At 38.4% G+C, this 17,481-nt stretch overlaps 3 protein-coding genes across 3 annotated transcripts; 1 reads left to right on the top strand and 2 right to left on the bottom strand.

The window, feature by feature from the left end:
• Window positions 1-1,715: 1,715 nt before the first annotated feature.
• LOC6650146 lies at window positions 1,716-2,780 on the top strand. The gene is made up of 2 exons (XM_002073399.4): window positions 1,716-2,032; window positions 2,116-2,780. Exons 1-2 carry the CDS (start codon window positions 1,780-1,782, stop codon window positions 2,493-2,495), a joined length of 633 nt encoding a protein of 210 aa, XP_002073435.2. The 5' UTR covers window positions 1,716-1,779; the 3' UTR covers window positions 2,496-2,780.
• LOC6650147 lies at window positions 2,509-10,988 on the bottom strand. The gene is made up of 7 exons (XM_002073400.4): window positions 10,440-10,988; window positions 5,612-5,747; window positions 5,165-5,485; window positions 4,349-5,101; window positions 4,101-4,230; window positions 2,810-3,134; window positions 2,509-2,737 (listed from the first exon to the last, which is right to left on the bottom strand). The coding sequence occupies exons 2-7, from the start codon at window positions 5,650-5,652 to the stop codon at window positions 2,607-2,609; spliced, it is 1,701 nt and encodes a 566-aa protein (XP_002073436.2). The 5' UTR covers window positions 5,653-5,747; window positions 10,440-10,988; the 3' UTR covers window positions 2,509-2,606.
• A 4,977-nt stretch (window positions 10,989-15,965) lies between these two features.
• On the bottom strand, window positions 15,966-17,469 carry LOC6650148. The gene is made up of 2 exons (XM_002073401.4): window positions 17,101-17,469; window positions 15,966-17,024 (listed from the first exon to the last, which is right to left on the bottom strand). Exons 1-2 carry the CDS (start codon window positions 17,422-17,424, stop codon window positions 16,200-16,202), a joined length of 1,149 nt encoding a protein of 382 aa, XP_002073437.1. The 5' UTR covers window positions 17,425-17,469; the 3' UTR covers window positions 15,966-16,199.
• Between the last annotated feature and the right edge of the window lie 12 nt (window positions 17,470-17,481).

Consider the following 17,481-nt stretch of genomic DNA (forward strand, 5'->3'; position numbering starts at 1 on the left):
ATTCTTTGTCCAAATTCGAATCCGATTTGGCTACCATTTTTATGCTTTTAATTCTAATTGCTATTGCTGCTCAATAGTGCTCAATAGCACAGCTGCAATCGACCAAGTGGCGTATACGTAATATTCATACATATTGCCGTCTTAACGGATTTAATGAGACAAGCAGTTTGCCCTGCCAGCAAGTGACACGTGCCCCCCATTGGGTGGCCATTTAAACGCCCATTTTCGGCTAAAGGCGGAAAATTTTTGTATGGAAATCGATTAACTAGCCGTCGCACATGGTTTATGGCATTTTCATAATTAAATTTCAAATATTCTCCTATGTTTATTGCTCGGCAAATTGACGCGGCAAAGCTTTGCCCTAGTCAAAATTCACCAACATGAAAAGCTTTTTAGGTTTGTGTCTAAACTAAAGTATTAGAAAATTGAATTGAATTGTTGATAAAGTTTGCACAACTTTTAAATTGTTAAGAATGTTTTTGCTAAGCTTAAACAATTTAAATATAATGTTTCTTTAATTTCATTTTCAACAAATCATTTCTTATATGACGAACCAAAACACTTGATTATCATTTAAATATCATTTAACACTTGATTATCATTTAAATAGGGAACCTTTTTAATCAAGATATCTTTTTCAATTCATTTAACTTGCTAATACTAACTAACTAATACATAATATAATGTTGACTTGGCATAGCATTTAGAACAACTAACTTTAAACCCAACCTTGCCAAGATAATACACAAATTTTTCTGTTAAACACGCATTAATCTCAAATTTTAAGTTGGAAATTTCAAAGACTTGTTACTTAATTGGTATCTGATCTTAATTGATGGATCATAAGATCATTCTTAACGCACCTTTCCTTATGTGGAGTAAGTCTTTATTTATCTTATTGGTTTAATAACTTTGTTTGTTTAATTGTTGCATTCACAAATCTTATGTTTTTTCCATTTCCGTTATTTAATCAGAATCTGCAAATACCATAAGAAGGTCTCGCATATTCCCAGAGTGCATTCAGATATCTTTCTCTGTTGCAATCTTCACATGGTATTGAACATTTATTTTTAATGTTTTTGCTTCTTGTTGATTAACTCTTGCTTAACCCCACATTATATGCTCAAGGTCGGCAGCGAAGAATAAGTGTATAAATGACAAAATTATATAAAGTTTCAGTCTGGATGAATCGCGGGTGCGCTTTAGACACATTTTGGCTCCGAGATGTCTCGATTATGAGAGCATCTGTATGTAACACAAGATCTCCGAGTTCCCTAAAGTAATTCAAGAAGCGCAACAAACTAGACGACAGAAACGAGACAGAAAGAAGCACCATCGAATGCGATGAGTAACTCGTAAAGATAGTGTCAATGCCAATGGGATCGGGGAATGACAAGTGGTGAGGACGAGCGGGAGCTGAGATATGCACTTGGTTGCACTTTTTCATAAAATGAAATTTCGAGTATTGAATTACCCTTCCATACAAATGCCAAGTTTTTATTATTTATATAGCATATCCCTCATATATGTATATACACATATGACATTTACATATGGGCATTTGTATTTATTTCACAGCTGAGCTAAGCACTAAGCACATTTTAATTAATAAACAGAGCTACATAGAGAGAGATGGAGAGAGAGAGAGTGTGAGGGCCGGCTTGTCTGTGGGTCGGGTTTGTTTTGGGTTGTTCAGTCTTCTTTGGTCTGGCGCCCGTGGTGTAAGATATGGCGCATGTGTATTACTTCGATTGATTTGGATCGGTTTACGGCTCTACCATGTGCTGTTGGTGTGCCCGTGTTTATTGGACAGTCGTGCAAAATCTTTTTGCTCGCTTCTTTAGCAATTTAACGGAGCGAGGTTGTCGTCATTGTGGTTCTTGTTTTTGTTGCTCGGACTATCAGAGGCAGACAAGTGATGACGTTGTTGAGGCACTTGATATTGAATCGATGAAACAAGTTCTGGATCAAGTTAATGACGATGCCAATGCCGAACGTGAACAAGTGGCACAACATGATTATGTCATAGTGGGTGAGAAGTTCTCGCTGGGGAAAAAAAAACCCAAACGATGGATGGACTTTATTCATTAACTCGACATTTCTGTTTGCCAACAGATGATGCCGATGCCAACTATGTTGAAATTGAGGATCGCCGCATTGAGACAGAACCATACTATTTCACCGTTGATCGAGCCATGGCCGAGCAAATGCTCGAGGGCCGTGAAGATGGCTCTTGTCTGGTGCGACCTTTCAAGGCTGCCGATCTTTGTATTAAATATATTGTAAGCATCTATGCGGCCAATGAGTTTTATCATTTATTTGTACGACAACTTCATGGCCAGCGTCATCTGTATGGCATAGGACAAGTTAAACCCCATGAACGACATTTCGCCTCACCCAGTCATATCGTGGAGTTCTATGCGGAACATCCGCTCCTCTGCACCAATAAGCAGCGGAGTCAATGTGTGAGATTAAAACCCATAGTCTATGCTTAGTTTAGTCGCATGGTTAAGGTTAAAGTTAAAGTTTTTATTGTACAAAGTGTTAATTTATAAGTACATATGTATTTATGTGTAGGTAATGCTAAGATAAAAGAAAGTCATTCTCTAGGTGGCCACGACGGCTTTAAAGGCACACTGATTATTCTGCATAAGAGCAGGCCAGAGAAAAGCCTTTATCAGATCCGAACGTCGGTCTGATTGTGAATGGCGTTCATGTTTCTCGGGACGTAGAAATCCTAGATAAGTTAATAAGATTAAATTAATTTAAATATCTCACAATGCCTCTGCAGTTAATTTAGCACACATACCCAAATTAAAATCTGTGTCCAAATAATAGGGAGCCTTCTGGTTGATCATACGCCAAGCCAAACGCACACAGGCACTCACGAAATGCGTCAAGGGTGGACACGTCTCCAGGCAGGGATACTCATGTAATGTGGACAACACCTGATTAAAGACAGAACGTTCAATCTCTCCCAGTGGAAAACTATCGATGGTCTCGTGCAGATGATGGCGCACAGCTCGATCCAATGCCAAAGTACTCTCATTGCTGCTATCCAGTGCGCAGTTGAGAACTCGTCGCACTTCGAGCACTTTACGTTCCCGCATACCATGGCATAGGCGAAAAGAAAGCTGAAAAAAAAAACAAAAATACAATCATTAACGAGTCTGCCAATAACCAGCCCACTCTGTGTTCAGGTCTAAGCCAAGTTTGTGAGATCTGGCCAATTGTGAGCGGTGTCATTCATCTTTTGTGCCATCGAAAGTTATTTATCCGCATAGACAACCACACAGACAACAGGTCTTAGAGGTCTTAAGATACCATCGATGGATAGATTCATTGCCAACGTAATTTCTCATCATCCATTTAGCCCGCGGTGGCGATTCACTTTCCTCGACTTGCGCGTTCGTTTTCTTCTATGTATATAACATTTAATGAAGGCGATGCAAATTGATATTTTGCAATAACAATTTTGCTACCTGACAGGATCTGAAGCATCAATTTAGGTGGGCATTGAACATTTCGAATATTGCCTAGCCGTTGGCTCGTCTTGAAAATTGAAAGTCATAATTTGGAAAATCAACTGTGACCGCTTTGTACTTGGTTGGAAAGGCTTATTGAATGTTTTTACAGTTTTAAAGTTACTGCAGTGGTGTTCTCTTAGCAGAAGTGTTATCTTCTGTTATTGAAACACGTTTGTTATATTAAACAACTGTGCCATTTTATACTTGGTTTGAAAGTCTTCAGGAACGATTTCACAGTTTGCGAGTCACTCTGGTTTTTGAGTCACTCAGCCAAATTGTTGTTATTTGATATTAAAATACTTTTCTAGTATAAAACAAATGTATTATTTTATGCATGGTTTGTAAGTTTTCGAGTGTTATTTTACAGTTTTAAATCAACTGTAGTTTTAGACTCACTGAGCCAGATTGTTCTTATTTGATATTAAAACACTTTTCTAATTACAGTTTTAGAACCATTGTTCCTATTTGATATAAAACACTTTTTAAATAATTTCTAATTAGATTAATTTGGTTCTGCGATTTCTATAAATTCTCAACGTTTACAGTTTTAGAGTCACAATTGTTAGAACTTACCACAATCATGGAGAAGAGTATTTTACCCTTCAGACTGTGCACATGTTTCAATTGGGGCAAACTGTCCAACGCCTCCAGGGCATCTGCTCGATTCTCGATATACAAATTTCGATAGAGTGACACCATTTCACTGTACATAGAAAGCAGAAATACCAATAAGAGCGAGTGTGAGAGAGATTTCGTCTAATGTGTGGGTGTGACCCCACGAAAAACGCTTAACTGGGCCAAGTAGGCTGCTCTTCACTTACCTGCCATCATCGCTGGCCGAATCATCTGAATGATAGCCATCACTGCAGCTACTGCCCCCATTTGTGGTTGTCTTATTCATGGCCACAGGACTGGGTGGGACACTCTCCGGTCCCATCATATGGAGAACTACCTCACAGCCACGTGAGAAGTTCATGAGAAGTCCAGCGGCTGGACGCTTCTCCACATGGGCCTGGGCATCTAGACGCTTCACCTGACCCACGCAGGAGAGCACATCTTTGTCGTTCTCCACACGAGTGCTGAGATTCTCCACCAGAGTGTAGAGCTGTTTCAATGCCGGCTTATCCAGCATAGTCAACAAAGTCTTGTTGTCAATCAAACGCTGCTGTATGTCGCCATAATTGATGGCCAAGAGACGCTGATGCGAAGAATGAGCCGGATCCTGATTGACAGTTACCATGCTCAACTCTTCCAGCTTATGTATGGCCATTTTATAGGTGTCCACATGTCGTTGTAACTCTGTCTTCAGAGCAACATGCAGGGAAATCAACTGACCAGAGGCATCTGTAGTCAGCCCATGAACTCCAAGACCCTGCACGGCATTGTCAAAACTCCGACGACGCTCCCTTAGAGTCTGACGCAAACTGGGTTCATATTGAGCCAAAGCCTGCAATAGCTTAGTGCAACGCTGACGTAGTCCAGACTCGTGAGGATTGGCAAAGAGGCGTACTAGCTGAAAGGCAACTGTTTCGCTGGGCACTTCCGGTTTGGGTGTGGTATTCAGTGTGATGAGACTGAAACGAGAACGATCAATCAAAATGGGACATAAATACACCCCCCAATGCCACAAAACTCACCGAGAAAAGAACGACTCTAGCAAATAGGCACTGTGTGGCAAATGTTCTAGCAATAAGTCAAGGGGAAGCTCAGCGATTACAGAACGCAAGACCGAAGGACCCAGTCGCCCCACCACGCCAGCAGCTTCACGATATTGGCGACCCTCCGATAGAAGCATCAAACGACGTAGCACTTGGCGAGGACTTGTCAAGAACTCTCTGCCATCCCGCGAAGGACCTCGTATGCGTTCCCGACTATCCGCCATTGATAGTGAATGCGGCTGGGAGTTCAATTGATTTTGATAGATGGCGTCCTGATGATTCTTCAGCAGCAATTGTTTTCTGTTTTCCCAAGGCGAATACGATTTCGAGTTACTTTTGGTTTTTGTTGTTGTCAGAGTGTGTATATTTAAATGAAATGGACTTTTTACAGATGCGGATGCGATGAGTAGGCGGTAGATAGCTTACAGCATATTAGCACTCGGATGCGGATTCAGATTCGGCTCCATGATGATGATGATGATGATGATGCGTTGCCAATTGTGTTTGTGTCTCGTAGACAGTGCGTACTGATTGTTGATTGTGATATGCTTGTGATGATCTTCTGAAATAATACAATGGCACAATTGTTAATCAAATAGGAAATTTCATTTCATCAAGAATTCGCATACGTTCACTTTCACCACACATTGATATCGGTTGGGGGACTATCAACAAACACATAATTTATCATAACTTAACACACACACACACACACATCTAGGAAGTGCCACAATGTGGGAGTTTTTTTTCTTCCATTTTTAAAAATATGACAACTAGGAAAACAAAGTCACAAAGCCACGCCAAAGACTTTCTTTCAGGTAATGCTAAATATTTGCAATATGTTCAAGAGTGCCAACAACTCTCAAGCGGCATTTAACCCATTGCTGACATTTCAACAAAGCAACAAGCCAATTTCTACACAATAGACAAAAGTATAAGACGAGAAATTTATTATATTTTCCTTAAATGTCGGAAAACAAAGACTTGCAATTAATATTATACAATTATCACATAGATTTTGATTTCAAATGACTATCTATCACTCCTCAAATATCAAGTAGTCACTTTGTCCCTTTTCCAATACCTACTTTTCCTTATAGACTTGAATTTTAAACTAAATTCTTAGCCTTACTTGAGAGTCTGGCACACTAATATCGTGGAAGTCGATTCAGGTGTCTTTCATGTCTTTTGCATTTACATGAGAATCGAGCGTGCTGCTGAGCACTGAGGCTGAACCCACCAACCAGTCAAACATTGAATCCCCTTGCGGTCTTGCCAACCAGAGAGAATTATGCTTGTGTTCTTAAGAATTAAACATTTTTAATGTTTACCAACAATTCTTGGTTTGTTTAATATAGTAAAAGCAACCAAGCACAGCCGGGTGGAGCAGATAGTGGAATTGTTGTGGTGTTGTTGGCGCTGATGGTGACCCACCCAAAAGAGTTCACAGACATAGAGACCCCAACGTGGTGCATTACCGGCATTGTTAGACCGGCTTAACGGGCAGGTAGACGCCTTAATTGGACCTCAAGTCACTTGTTTTTGGTTTCGTTCTAAATGCGCTTTGGCAATATATACCTTTGTCCGTTATGTATTATGGTCACCTGGTAAGGAGGGGAATGCCAGACAAGTAGGTGTGCCAGTGTGAGAAAAAAATGCGCCCATTACCAAGCATAAATACGATACTTACTTACATAGGCATATACATAATACAAATTGCTGTCGTTTCGGGCGTCAACTTCTAATTAATTGTAAGTGCAACTGTGGGAAAGAGATTTGCCATAATCTATACAGGATCAGCTCTGCACTATTCCCACATGCTCGAGTATTTTGCGCACATGCAAATTAACAAATCTTTGAAATTTTGCTTAGATCATGTACATACGTAGTGGAAACATGAACATGACAAAACACAAAACAAAAAATTAAAGCCGAACGAGAGAAAACAAAACAGATTGCAACAGTTAGGTAAAAAGAAAGGGCGATTATAGTATACAAGTTACAAGCCAACACAATTATGGGCCAACACTCTGCACACCCTGCAACATCGACACCGAGACTCTCTGGCTTAAAAGAATTGAAAGGGAGTTTGAGGGCTCGACAAGAGCAGCCATAGAAACGTGTCTATGATATCGGCCGGACCCGGGATGCGCTTGGCTGAGCCAAGTGCTCACATTATGTAAGCCGATGACAAAATCTGAGAACGGAAGCCAACTTTGTCGTCTGTCGTCTGTTGTCTGTCGTCTGTTGGTCTATCGTCTATCTTGTGTATGTAACCGCAATAGAACCAAACAAAATAGACCTGAGCTGAACTGAGACTTTCAAGTTGGAACTTTTGTGGTGTCTTTTAGTCACACTCTCGGGTCTTAGACCACAATGGTTTAATGAACCTTTTGCCTGGCGTCAAGAACAGAAGAGAGAGAGAGAGAGAAGAAATAGAAATGTCGAGATGTGAAAATGATTTGTTGTTGTAAACCAGAAGACAAACATAACTTTTTTTTATATATATATGATTATGATTACAACAATTCGTTATGAGGTGGTGGCTGGATGTTATTGTTGTTGCTGAATGTTCTATGTTAGTTTTCAGCCAGGCCAACAAACTTCTAATTGCCCCATCGGACTGCTGTTCTGCATGCAATTGAAATACTCTCACATGGAAAAACTGAAAACCGTTTTATAAATCCATAACGGAATCTATCTGCAAACTTGACTATTGCAAACATTTGTATAACGATCTTCAAACGATATCTTAATAATGATTAAATTGAAACTATTCCTTAAATCTTTCTATTCCACACATGATTTTGCTGGATTTTGAGTCTTAAGTAACATTTATTCTACAAAATTCCCAGCAACTACTTAACTATTCATAGAGCAGTAAATCAATTGTCCTTAACGATCAAGCTGAGTTCTAAATAAGTTATTTTGTTAGTTGAATGTCTAAAGAACTAAAGATCAGCAGGAGGTCTTAACTGGTGAATGGAAATGAATGGAAGTCTCTTTTCAATAATGCTACTTAAAGGGTGTTTAAGGTGCGTTACAACATTTTGTAATTTGTAACTTTTTTGCGTGTGTGTTCAGTTAGTTTTCTCCCAGATTTCCGTCCTAAGTGCTGCTTGGTGGCAACTGTCGCTGCTATCGTTAGTTACATACTAGCATTAGTCTGTCTGTCATAATGGTTTTCTATAACGAGCTCTGGCAGAAACTGGCGTGCGGTTGCCATTAAGATTTTTATTACTATTAACAATCTGCCACTATGCCATGTTGGGGAGCAATCAAAAAAAAAACTCCAATATACACACACCACACACACACACACTCACATACACACCTGTTGCAATTACCGGGAAGACGGGAGCAAATGGCCAAAAAAAAAAAGCAAAAATAATAATCAACATAAAAAAGAGTCTGCCGCTAAGATCGTAAACCAAAGAGAGCACCTTAATCAACTTGAACACCAAAAGCTTGACCCAAAAAAACGTAGAAGAAAGAAAAAAATTCAACAACAACAAAAAAGAACCAAGGTGTTGCTGTTGTTGTCTAGAGACAATGTGAAACGCCAAACAAGAAATTTGTTTAAGATTTTCGCGGTCTAAATTTTTGGATTACAAAAGGCGATTCTAACTGTTTAATTTTGAAGAGAACAGTGCTTCTTGACTTACAATGCAAAATTAACATATTGTAAATGTTTAGCCTCTGCCCCCCCTTTCATCTCCTTTTTTTTATCATTATTATTATTATATTGATTGATTTCACATCGTAAAAGATTAGCCTAAAACAAAAGCCTTTCGGAGGTTGGACCCAACAGCCTCCGGCTAGAGTTTACCTATATATTTTACTTTTCTAGTCTATTGCCGTTGGCTTTCTCAGTTGGGCTAAGATCTCATCATAATTTGACGGGACAACAAACAATCTTATTCATATTAACTTCTTTCTTTTTGTTTTTGTTGCCCAGAACCAACCAACGTACCTCAATTATTATAATGAAATGAGACAACGCGCTAGGTGACCGCTACAATACATACTAAACCTATACATAAGACTTATATGTATAGTTTTTACAACATTCCCAGAAGTGGGTTAATTTCATTCAATTAGAATAGGAATAGAGACAGAAACACCAAAACTCCGAGAGTAACAAAAGCAACGAATTGTAAACATATATCTTTTTTAGGGCCAGGCCAAGTTTCTTTGCTAATTGGACTCGCCCGAATGATGAATAAAGTTATTTGTCTCTGGGAAACAACTAATTTGAATAAATTTTAATTTTCTACAATTGCTGACCCAACCCAACTCAATAGTCTGAGCTGCTTAATTACAGATTTGGAAATCAATTAAAAGATTTCACAGATGATTTTAATATTTATTTCTAATTTTTGCATATTTTATTACTATAGTTTCTCGCTCCAAATTTAAGTTTATTTATTTAACTTATGGGGTTAATAACCTTCTCATGAATGAATGTTTTATGTCATAGTGAACTGTGATTTCCATGGGAGTAGTCAGCCAAATGTTATGAATGGCATTACCCTTAACAAAATTAATTACTAATTTAAAGCTATATTCAAAATTAAAGCCATCATTACCTGTAGAATACTTACTTAAAGCTAACTTTTAATGACTTTTTTCGTTTGCATAACAAAAACTTAAAAGATTATGTCAAAATTTATGTTTCTAAACTTTGATTATTATTATAAAATTTAAATTTTTACTATATATTTTAGAATATACGGAAGCTGATGGAGCTTTAAGAAAAAGTTTAGCTTAGTTTTTTTAGGCACAAGAGCTTGACCTGTCATTTATGTATAAAACGCACAAATTCTTGTTTGTAGAAATATAAATCCGTATTAACCCGAATTGTAAATAATGTAAAATCTGTAAGGCATACAATCCTCTAATGTTTAATCCAGTTGGCCGACTTTGTGCGATTATTAACTTCTTGTTTAAGCCCCTTTTGCTGCCTTCCTTGGGTTCTATTTCTAAAATGTATCTTGTTTTATGTATCTGCTTATATGGACTTTGTTCCTCCTTTTATAGAAACTCATTGGCTGTTGATCCAAGTTAATTTATGGACAATTTGAAAACTCAATTTTCTGAATTTTTTAAAACTATAGACTGCCAACTGCTTGGAGTCTTCTGCTAAGAAGAAGCAACAATTATTTAGTTGTCAATTATTTATGTGTTCTGGGAAATTCGCGTAATTCTTTTCTCAGCTACATCGAGTTTGAATGTTACTTTCCATGTCACTTACATTCCGCTGGCAAGTAAGTATGCCAGTATAATCCAAAATAGTCGCCAACAACTAGTCAGCAGGAGTACAAGAAGGTTAAGTTAGTCGGGGTCTTCTTGTTTTAGCACACGGAGAGTCACACAGAGATGCGCGCGCGTACTTTTTTTCGCGCTTGGCGGATGCTGTACAATTTTCACTTTACAACCGAAAGCGTTACCAAAACCAAAAAACACAAAAACAAAAGGGGACACGAGGGGTCAAATTGCAGCGCAAATCAAAGCGTTGCGGAGGCGCCTTCGTTCGCTGTAGCCGTGTTCAGCTGTAGCTGTAACTGGTGGGCAATTGTAATGCAACGACAAACATTTTTGCACTTCATTAACTTTTCTAACATTTGTATGGCAAATGCCACGGGAAAGATTCTTCTTGAGCCAAGTTAAACGTTCTCCCTTCTGACTCTTTTTACCGTTTGCTGGTGGCAGTTGCGCATGCGCCCTCAACAATCAAAAACCACAACAACAGCAACACCGATACGATTCACAACTGTGGAGGCCAAAAGACAACCGAACGCGGTAAAAGTCTGAAAGAGACTGAACGAATGTCATGACCAAAAACTCCAAACAGGTAAACCTGAGAGAGCCCAGCCAAAAGTGCAGGAGGTAGAGATAAAGAGAGAGAGAGAAAGAGGGACAGAGGCAGAGGTAGAGCGCAGCCGCACACGGTAGAAGATTAAGATTGAGCGACGTCGACGTCAACATCGGCGCAGCTGTTGCCTTTAGCTGAAAGCCAATTTCATATACCCTGTAAACAACAAGTTAAAAAGGTACGTGAAAGGAATAGATATACGTTTTGATTAGAGTTTATATGAGTATATTTAAATAAGGATTTACTTTAGAAGCTTCGGCTAGTATAACTAACTATGGAATGGCAAAAGAAATAAAGCAAAAGACTTAATGCAACATTTGAAGTTCCATTTTGGGTCAATTAAATCAAATAACTAAACTGATTTACTTATATCGATGGTTATTCAGCTCTCAACCAGTTTTGGAAGAGTTTTAGGCCAGCTCTAGGACAGCTCTTGACAAGCTCTAGCCTAGCTCCATTCACATTTTTGGTATCATTTTGTCATTGACTAGCCAATAGCTGAGGTTGGTTTACAAATCTTATTGTTGCATTAACATTTCACAACTCTAATTACAAATCTTTAGAGTTTAGGCAATTCTTTTAGTTATTTTATCAAACTTTAAGAACTAAGTATTAAGGATATACTAAAATATTAATAAACAGAAATAAAATCTGCATAAAAATGAAGAAAAATTAAGGTAAATGCATACACTAGTTTATAAGTTTTAAGTATAAGTATTTTATTAACAAATCATATGTCGCCATACCTTTTATTATGAATTTTAATTTAAAATTCATTTTAGAGAGACTCTCTTAGTCGACTACTACTTTGTTTGGTTCCTCTTGAATTGAGCGCACCCAAATCTAGCCAACTAATGCCCGTTGTTTGTTTGTTTTTCTTCATGTTTAATCATTTAGAGCTTTGAGCGAAAAGTGCAAGCCACTTACAGCTGCTTTTTGCCTTACCTTGCCACTTGCCACTTGCCAATTGTTATTTTAATTGAGAGGTGGGGGGAGGGAGAGTTTGTTGAAGCCGCAACATGGTAGAAGCTTAATCTCATCGATTTCAAACTACTTGAGCTATTTGGGTTAGTATGTGCGGTTTCAGGCGACTACAACTAATCATATTGTTGGCTCTTATGTTGCTGAAACTTTCTTCAATTGAAATTTTTGAGGGAGTTCGCCAATGTGATAACTCTCGAATGATAAATTTGAATAATTGAAAAGTACATATTTCATATCAGTGAAACCATTTCTATCTAATGTCTGAAATGGTTAATGGGTGGGTCACTCTACCCACTTCCCGTTCCAAACTATTGTGGTAGCACATTGGCAGCCAGCCAGTTAGCCAATTAGTCTTAATTGCCAACTTAATTTCACTCGACGCGGCTGTGAAATGTGGAAAACAAAAGCAAAATGCTAAACACAAAAAAACCTCCACCCATCTCAACAAAGAATTAACAAAGATGCAAAGTAGCCGATTAGGAGTCGCTCATTGTCAGGTGCCTCAGCCTCGAACCTAGGAACCGCGAAGTAGTGGTGGGTCTTCATATGAAAAACTGAGAAAATTGCAACATTTTCACGTGCTATTTACACGTTAATCGTAAGCAATTGGATGACTGCTTTACAAACTCTAAGCCAAAGCAAAGTAAAAAACAATTAAACCAAGAGACCTATGGCTAATGGACGGTGTGGAGAGGGGGGACTCTCCATTTATTTGCGCCAGGGTTGCCATTTGCATTTAGACGGCTTAACAGGGCGTTAAGTTTCATCATAGACATAAGAGTGCGCGAGTACAAACTAATGCCATATGACGAGATTCATTAAAAAACATATATATATGTATACCATATCTATCTGCAATCTTGGCCCTAAATAAGGTGTTAATAAGTCAAGGTTGTTGTTAGCCATTTGGAGTCATATGTAAGTACTACGAGGAAATACTAACTAGTGGCGTAAGATCTTCCTTTCTAAAACGCACATTTCACTTTTCTTTCGCCAACGCATTTCACTCTGTTGCAACAATTGCTAATGGTAAGACAAACACACTAACACACACACACACACACACACTGAAATTGTTAAAACAAAAAGGAGAGCAACCGTTTTTGTTGTTGCTTTTTCACATTTCGCAAATCTCTTGGCAAATCGAGTAATTAACTGTTTGATTTACTAAACGCATAAAAATTGTCATTTTTGCCCAAGTTTCAAAATGCTTTGACAACACTTCATGTTCATGTGCGAAATGCCTTTTATTTATTTTTTTTTGTGTTTTGTCTTTCCAATTTTCCATTTTCAGTTGACGTTTTTTCTTCGATTTGGTTGTGTGTGTTTTATATTATTTTATTTTCACCATCTTTGACTTAGTTACTGGTGATGGCATCAACTCACTTTTTGTTTACTGGCACTTTTCCTTCACGCTCACCCCCCTCTCCCATCCCTCGTCCTCCTGCAATTGACATATGGCCAACTCCTTGGCAATTGGCGATTTCTCTTTCGCGGAAAAATCACCATTGCTGTTGAATCTCTGTTTTGTGTTGTGTTTTTTTGTTGCAATAATCATAAAATTTTAACACAAATATTAAGTAAAGTAATTATTATAAGAAATAAACGTGAAATGACAATGACTTGGCTGTGTTTTAGCTGCTGCAGTCAAATGGCCACTTTGTGAAATCGATTGATTTGATTAGTTTAGCTAGTCAAAAGGCTTAATGCAAGGCCATGACTAGCCAATGCGGTGGAGTAAAAAAGTTGGTCATAGAATCAATTAAAGTTAACCCAGAGAAACTATTAGAGTATCAAAATGTTTCATAATATCAACTGGGAACCTTTCCCATAATTAAAACCTTTAAATTGGGTTAATTCCTCTCAGTTTTAACTTGAAAATTTATTCACTTAATCCCAAAAGGGGCTTTATTTTTCCGCCTTTTTCCTCTTTGGCTTACATATCTTTTCCATGAGTCTCGCGTGTGCAGTTAATTTCTTTCAGATCAAATCTTATAATACTTATTTCCTCTGCTTTGTTGAACTGATTAAGTTTTCTTGCCACAAATTGCATTCTTTATTGTGCTTCCGATCGTATAAAGCAATTTCATGGTGCATTTATTGATTTCCATTCAAAGCTGTGATTATATAATCAAGAGATGTCTCAAGAAAGTGTTGGCCAAGTGGCTGATTGGTTGATTGGTTTAGCCGTAAGTTACGATTATGTTAGCTAAACCATGTAGACATGAAAATAAATTTGCAATAAATCGTGAAATATTAACACAAATGGCCCATAGATTTAAAAGAAGAAAAAATACAAAAACAAAAATAAATAGCGGGAGAAAATCTACCAATTCCAATTCCCCAATTGCCAAGGCTCAAATGTCGTCGACATAGACATCATGTGGCTGATAAGTTGTGTTGCCGTCGAGCGACTAATAGCGACTCCTTTGACAGGCAACGCGACGTGGTCGTTTGGACCACAACTTTCACAAATGAAAACAACTGCAACAGCAGCAGCAGCGGCAAGAGCAAGAGCAACCAGAAAAGAAAAGTGGCTTTCCAAGCTGGCCAAAAACGCCCAAATGCGACGATTCTTATTACAGAATCAGGTGCAACTTTTGCTTTTTCTTTGGTCGTGTATACACACTTTTTGTTTTTGTTTGTTTGGTCTTGGATGCTGTTTAAGTCAGTGAACTGCCATGCAACTGGGTTGCACGTTCATTTGGGTTGACAGTAAAAGTAAGTAAGATGGAAAAGTGAACGCAATCATCGAATTTGACCCACTTTTTAACCTTCACAAAATAACAATAAAACATATATGTATGTATGTACATATGGGCATATAGACAGTACGATCTGATGCTAATACTGATGCTTATCGCCTCAACGGATGCTGCATACATATGAGTTTTTTGGGTAGTGGAGAGAAAAATCTATGGCCAAGAAAAAGTGGGTGGCCCACAGCCAGCAGTCGTAGAAATTGTAACCAAAACCGGCCGGGCCCAAAAAAACAACACACACACGCAAAATCCCATAGAAAATAGAGAAAAACAAACACACGTAGAAATAAAACAAAACTCATGCTCAAACGACCAATTGGCGTGACTTAATTATGCATAAATCACATTCAGAGGCGAGTAACTCTTCGTCTGCTGCAATTCCAGCTCTATCACGCATCTCTAATTGTCCACATTTGGCCATGCCGCCAAAGAAAGTAACTCAATAGGTTGTTGATAGCCAAAAATATATCCACACATACATACATACATACATACATATATGCATATAGAAATAAAAGTAAACGTTGACTGATAACCAGAATTTCCAGCCAAAGCCAACTAAACCGGTTGCCATCCTTCTTTCTTTATTTAATTTTATTTTTGTGGGTTTTATTTTTTTTTTGATTTTGGCAGCCTAAAAAGAAATTCTTCTTTCAACTATTTTCACTTTTCTTTTAAGCAATCATAAATTAAGCAATTTCAGATATGACTTTTTGCGACTCAAAAATTCAATCAGTTTATGTTGAAAGTCTTTTTAAGCTGTCTTTAGAGACTTATTTTTTTCTCTTATTTTTGAGTTAGTTAATTTAATTTTCATGTTCAACTTATTGGCGACCAAGACGACCAATTTCAGCAAAGACGTTTTCATTATGGTTGAGTTTGGTTTAATTGGATATGAACACATTTTTTCACATTTTTTTATATTAATAATAAAAAAACGAAATGTTAACGAGTCTAGATTATAGTTATGAAGCAGTTTTAAGCTTGTCTTAAGTTGTCAGTGACCCCAGAGTAATTATTATTATTTAAAGTCGTAGCTACTGCTATTTGGTAATTATTATAAATGGATATTAATTAAATCAATATTTAATAAAGGTTATTGAAGCTTATTTAGTTCAGACTTAATACCAAACCAAAGACTAGTGTAAGCAACTTCCACTTCTTGTATTTAAATGGCATTTACTGCTAACTTTATTGAAATGCATATAGAACATTGTATTTAGTAATACCAAAGTACATAGACGTAGAGTATAACAAGCACAAAGAGCAAATGGATGAGGAAGAACTCAATGGCCAATGTGAGTAGAGCCAGTGGATTAACTGGTGTATAGGTAATCAACGTGAACATTTTGCAACAATTGTCAATTGAGTTTACTATTAAATCAATGGCTTTCTACTCCTGAACGGTGAAGGTCAATTGTTTGTTGCGAGAACTCTCGAAACGATTTGGCGTATGCATGCTTAACATTGCTGTGATTCCCAGGCCAAGGATGCCAATCAAAAGGGTTACCACAAATAGGCCAGCCAGAATTGGAGCCGTGACGAAGCCAACACAATCGTAGACATCCCCGAATTGCTTGCCCCCATTGAGCCAGGGTTGAACTTGATAATCGACTAGATGCAGACTACGCAGTGTCTCGTTTTTGTTTGGATTGATGAATGTTAAATTGTTGGCTGAGCAGCGATACGAGAAACCCAATGGAGCCGATGGCAAAGTGTACTCATCACCACGGGCCACCAAGACGTCCTTGTACTCCTTGTACTCCACTTCGACATTACGCAAATGCCAAGTGCCACGCGACAGAGAGAACTTGAAACGTAACATACACTTGTCGCCGTTGTACCTAAATGAAATGCTTAGACGTCCATAGCCCTTGGCATGTTGATCATCGAAAGTGGTTTGCTTGGTGTGCTCCTCCAAGAGTATGACTTCGTTGCCTAGACGCAGTTCGGGAGGACCTGTCACATGGAGTACTGCCTTATTGCCTTCGGCCACATAGATGAAACTAGCTTCAGTCTCCTCGGTCTCAGTTGTTGCTCCAGTGGGCTTGAGCTCCTCTTCACCCTTTGCGTCCCGCTTGGCCAAATAGTGAGCGTCCTCTTCGCGACTGGCTAGAATGCCCAAGACTTCACCATTACCATAGATACTCAAAGCGTCGTTGTAGCTAGTCAAGAGCTCAGCATCATCTTCTTCATTGTGTCCAGATAGATTTATGACCTATCAATAAAATGTTTCACATTGATTGGCCAATGTAATTGGTTCATGTGAAAATTTGCTTTGCTAGTATACACACCTCAATGTTGGCATTATAGTTGAATGGCTCAGCGGCAAGATTACGTTGAGGCAAATAGGACCAAGCATTGGTCTTGACCAGATTCTGAAATCTGGGGTACTTGGTGCCCTCCAGTCGATTCGTCGAGTTGCGCACAAAAATCACAATTGCCTTGGCATCCTTGAAGAGTTGCATCAGCGGCAGTTCCTTTGTGCTTGCTTCGACTAGGGCCTCGGGTTGCAATTTATTCACCTTCTCATGGCCCCAGAGCAGATAAGGACCGCTTATTGTTGCAGTGCAGCTTAACACTAGACTTAGGCATATAGTCAAAGCAATTAAATGCATGATTAGTTGGACACCACCCAAAGTTTTTCAGCTCAGATCACACGACTAACGAGAGGA

This window comes from Drosophila willistoni, chromosome 3R (assembly GCF_018902025.1).
Source record: "Drosophila willistoni isolate 14030-0811.24 chromosome 3R, UCI_dwil_1.1, whole genome shotgun sequence".
NCBI lineage: Eukaryota > Metazoa > Arthropoda > Insecta > Diptera > Drosophilidae > Drosophila > Drosophila willistoni.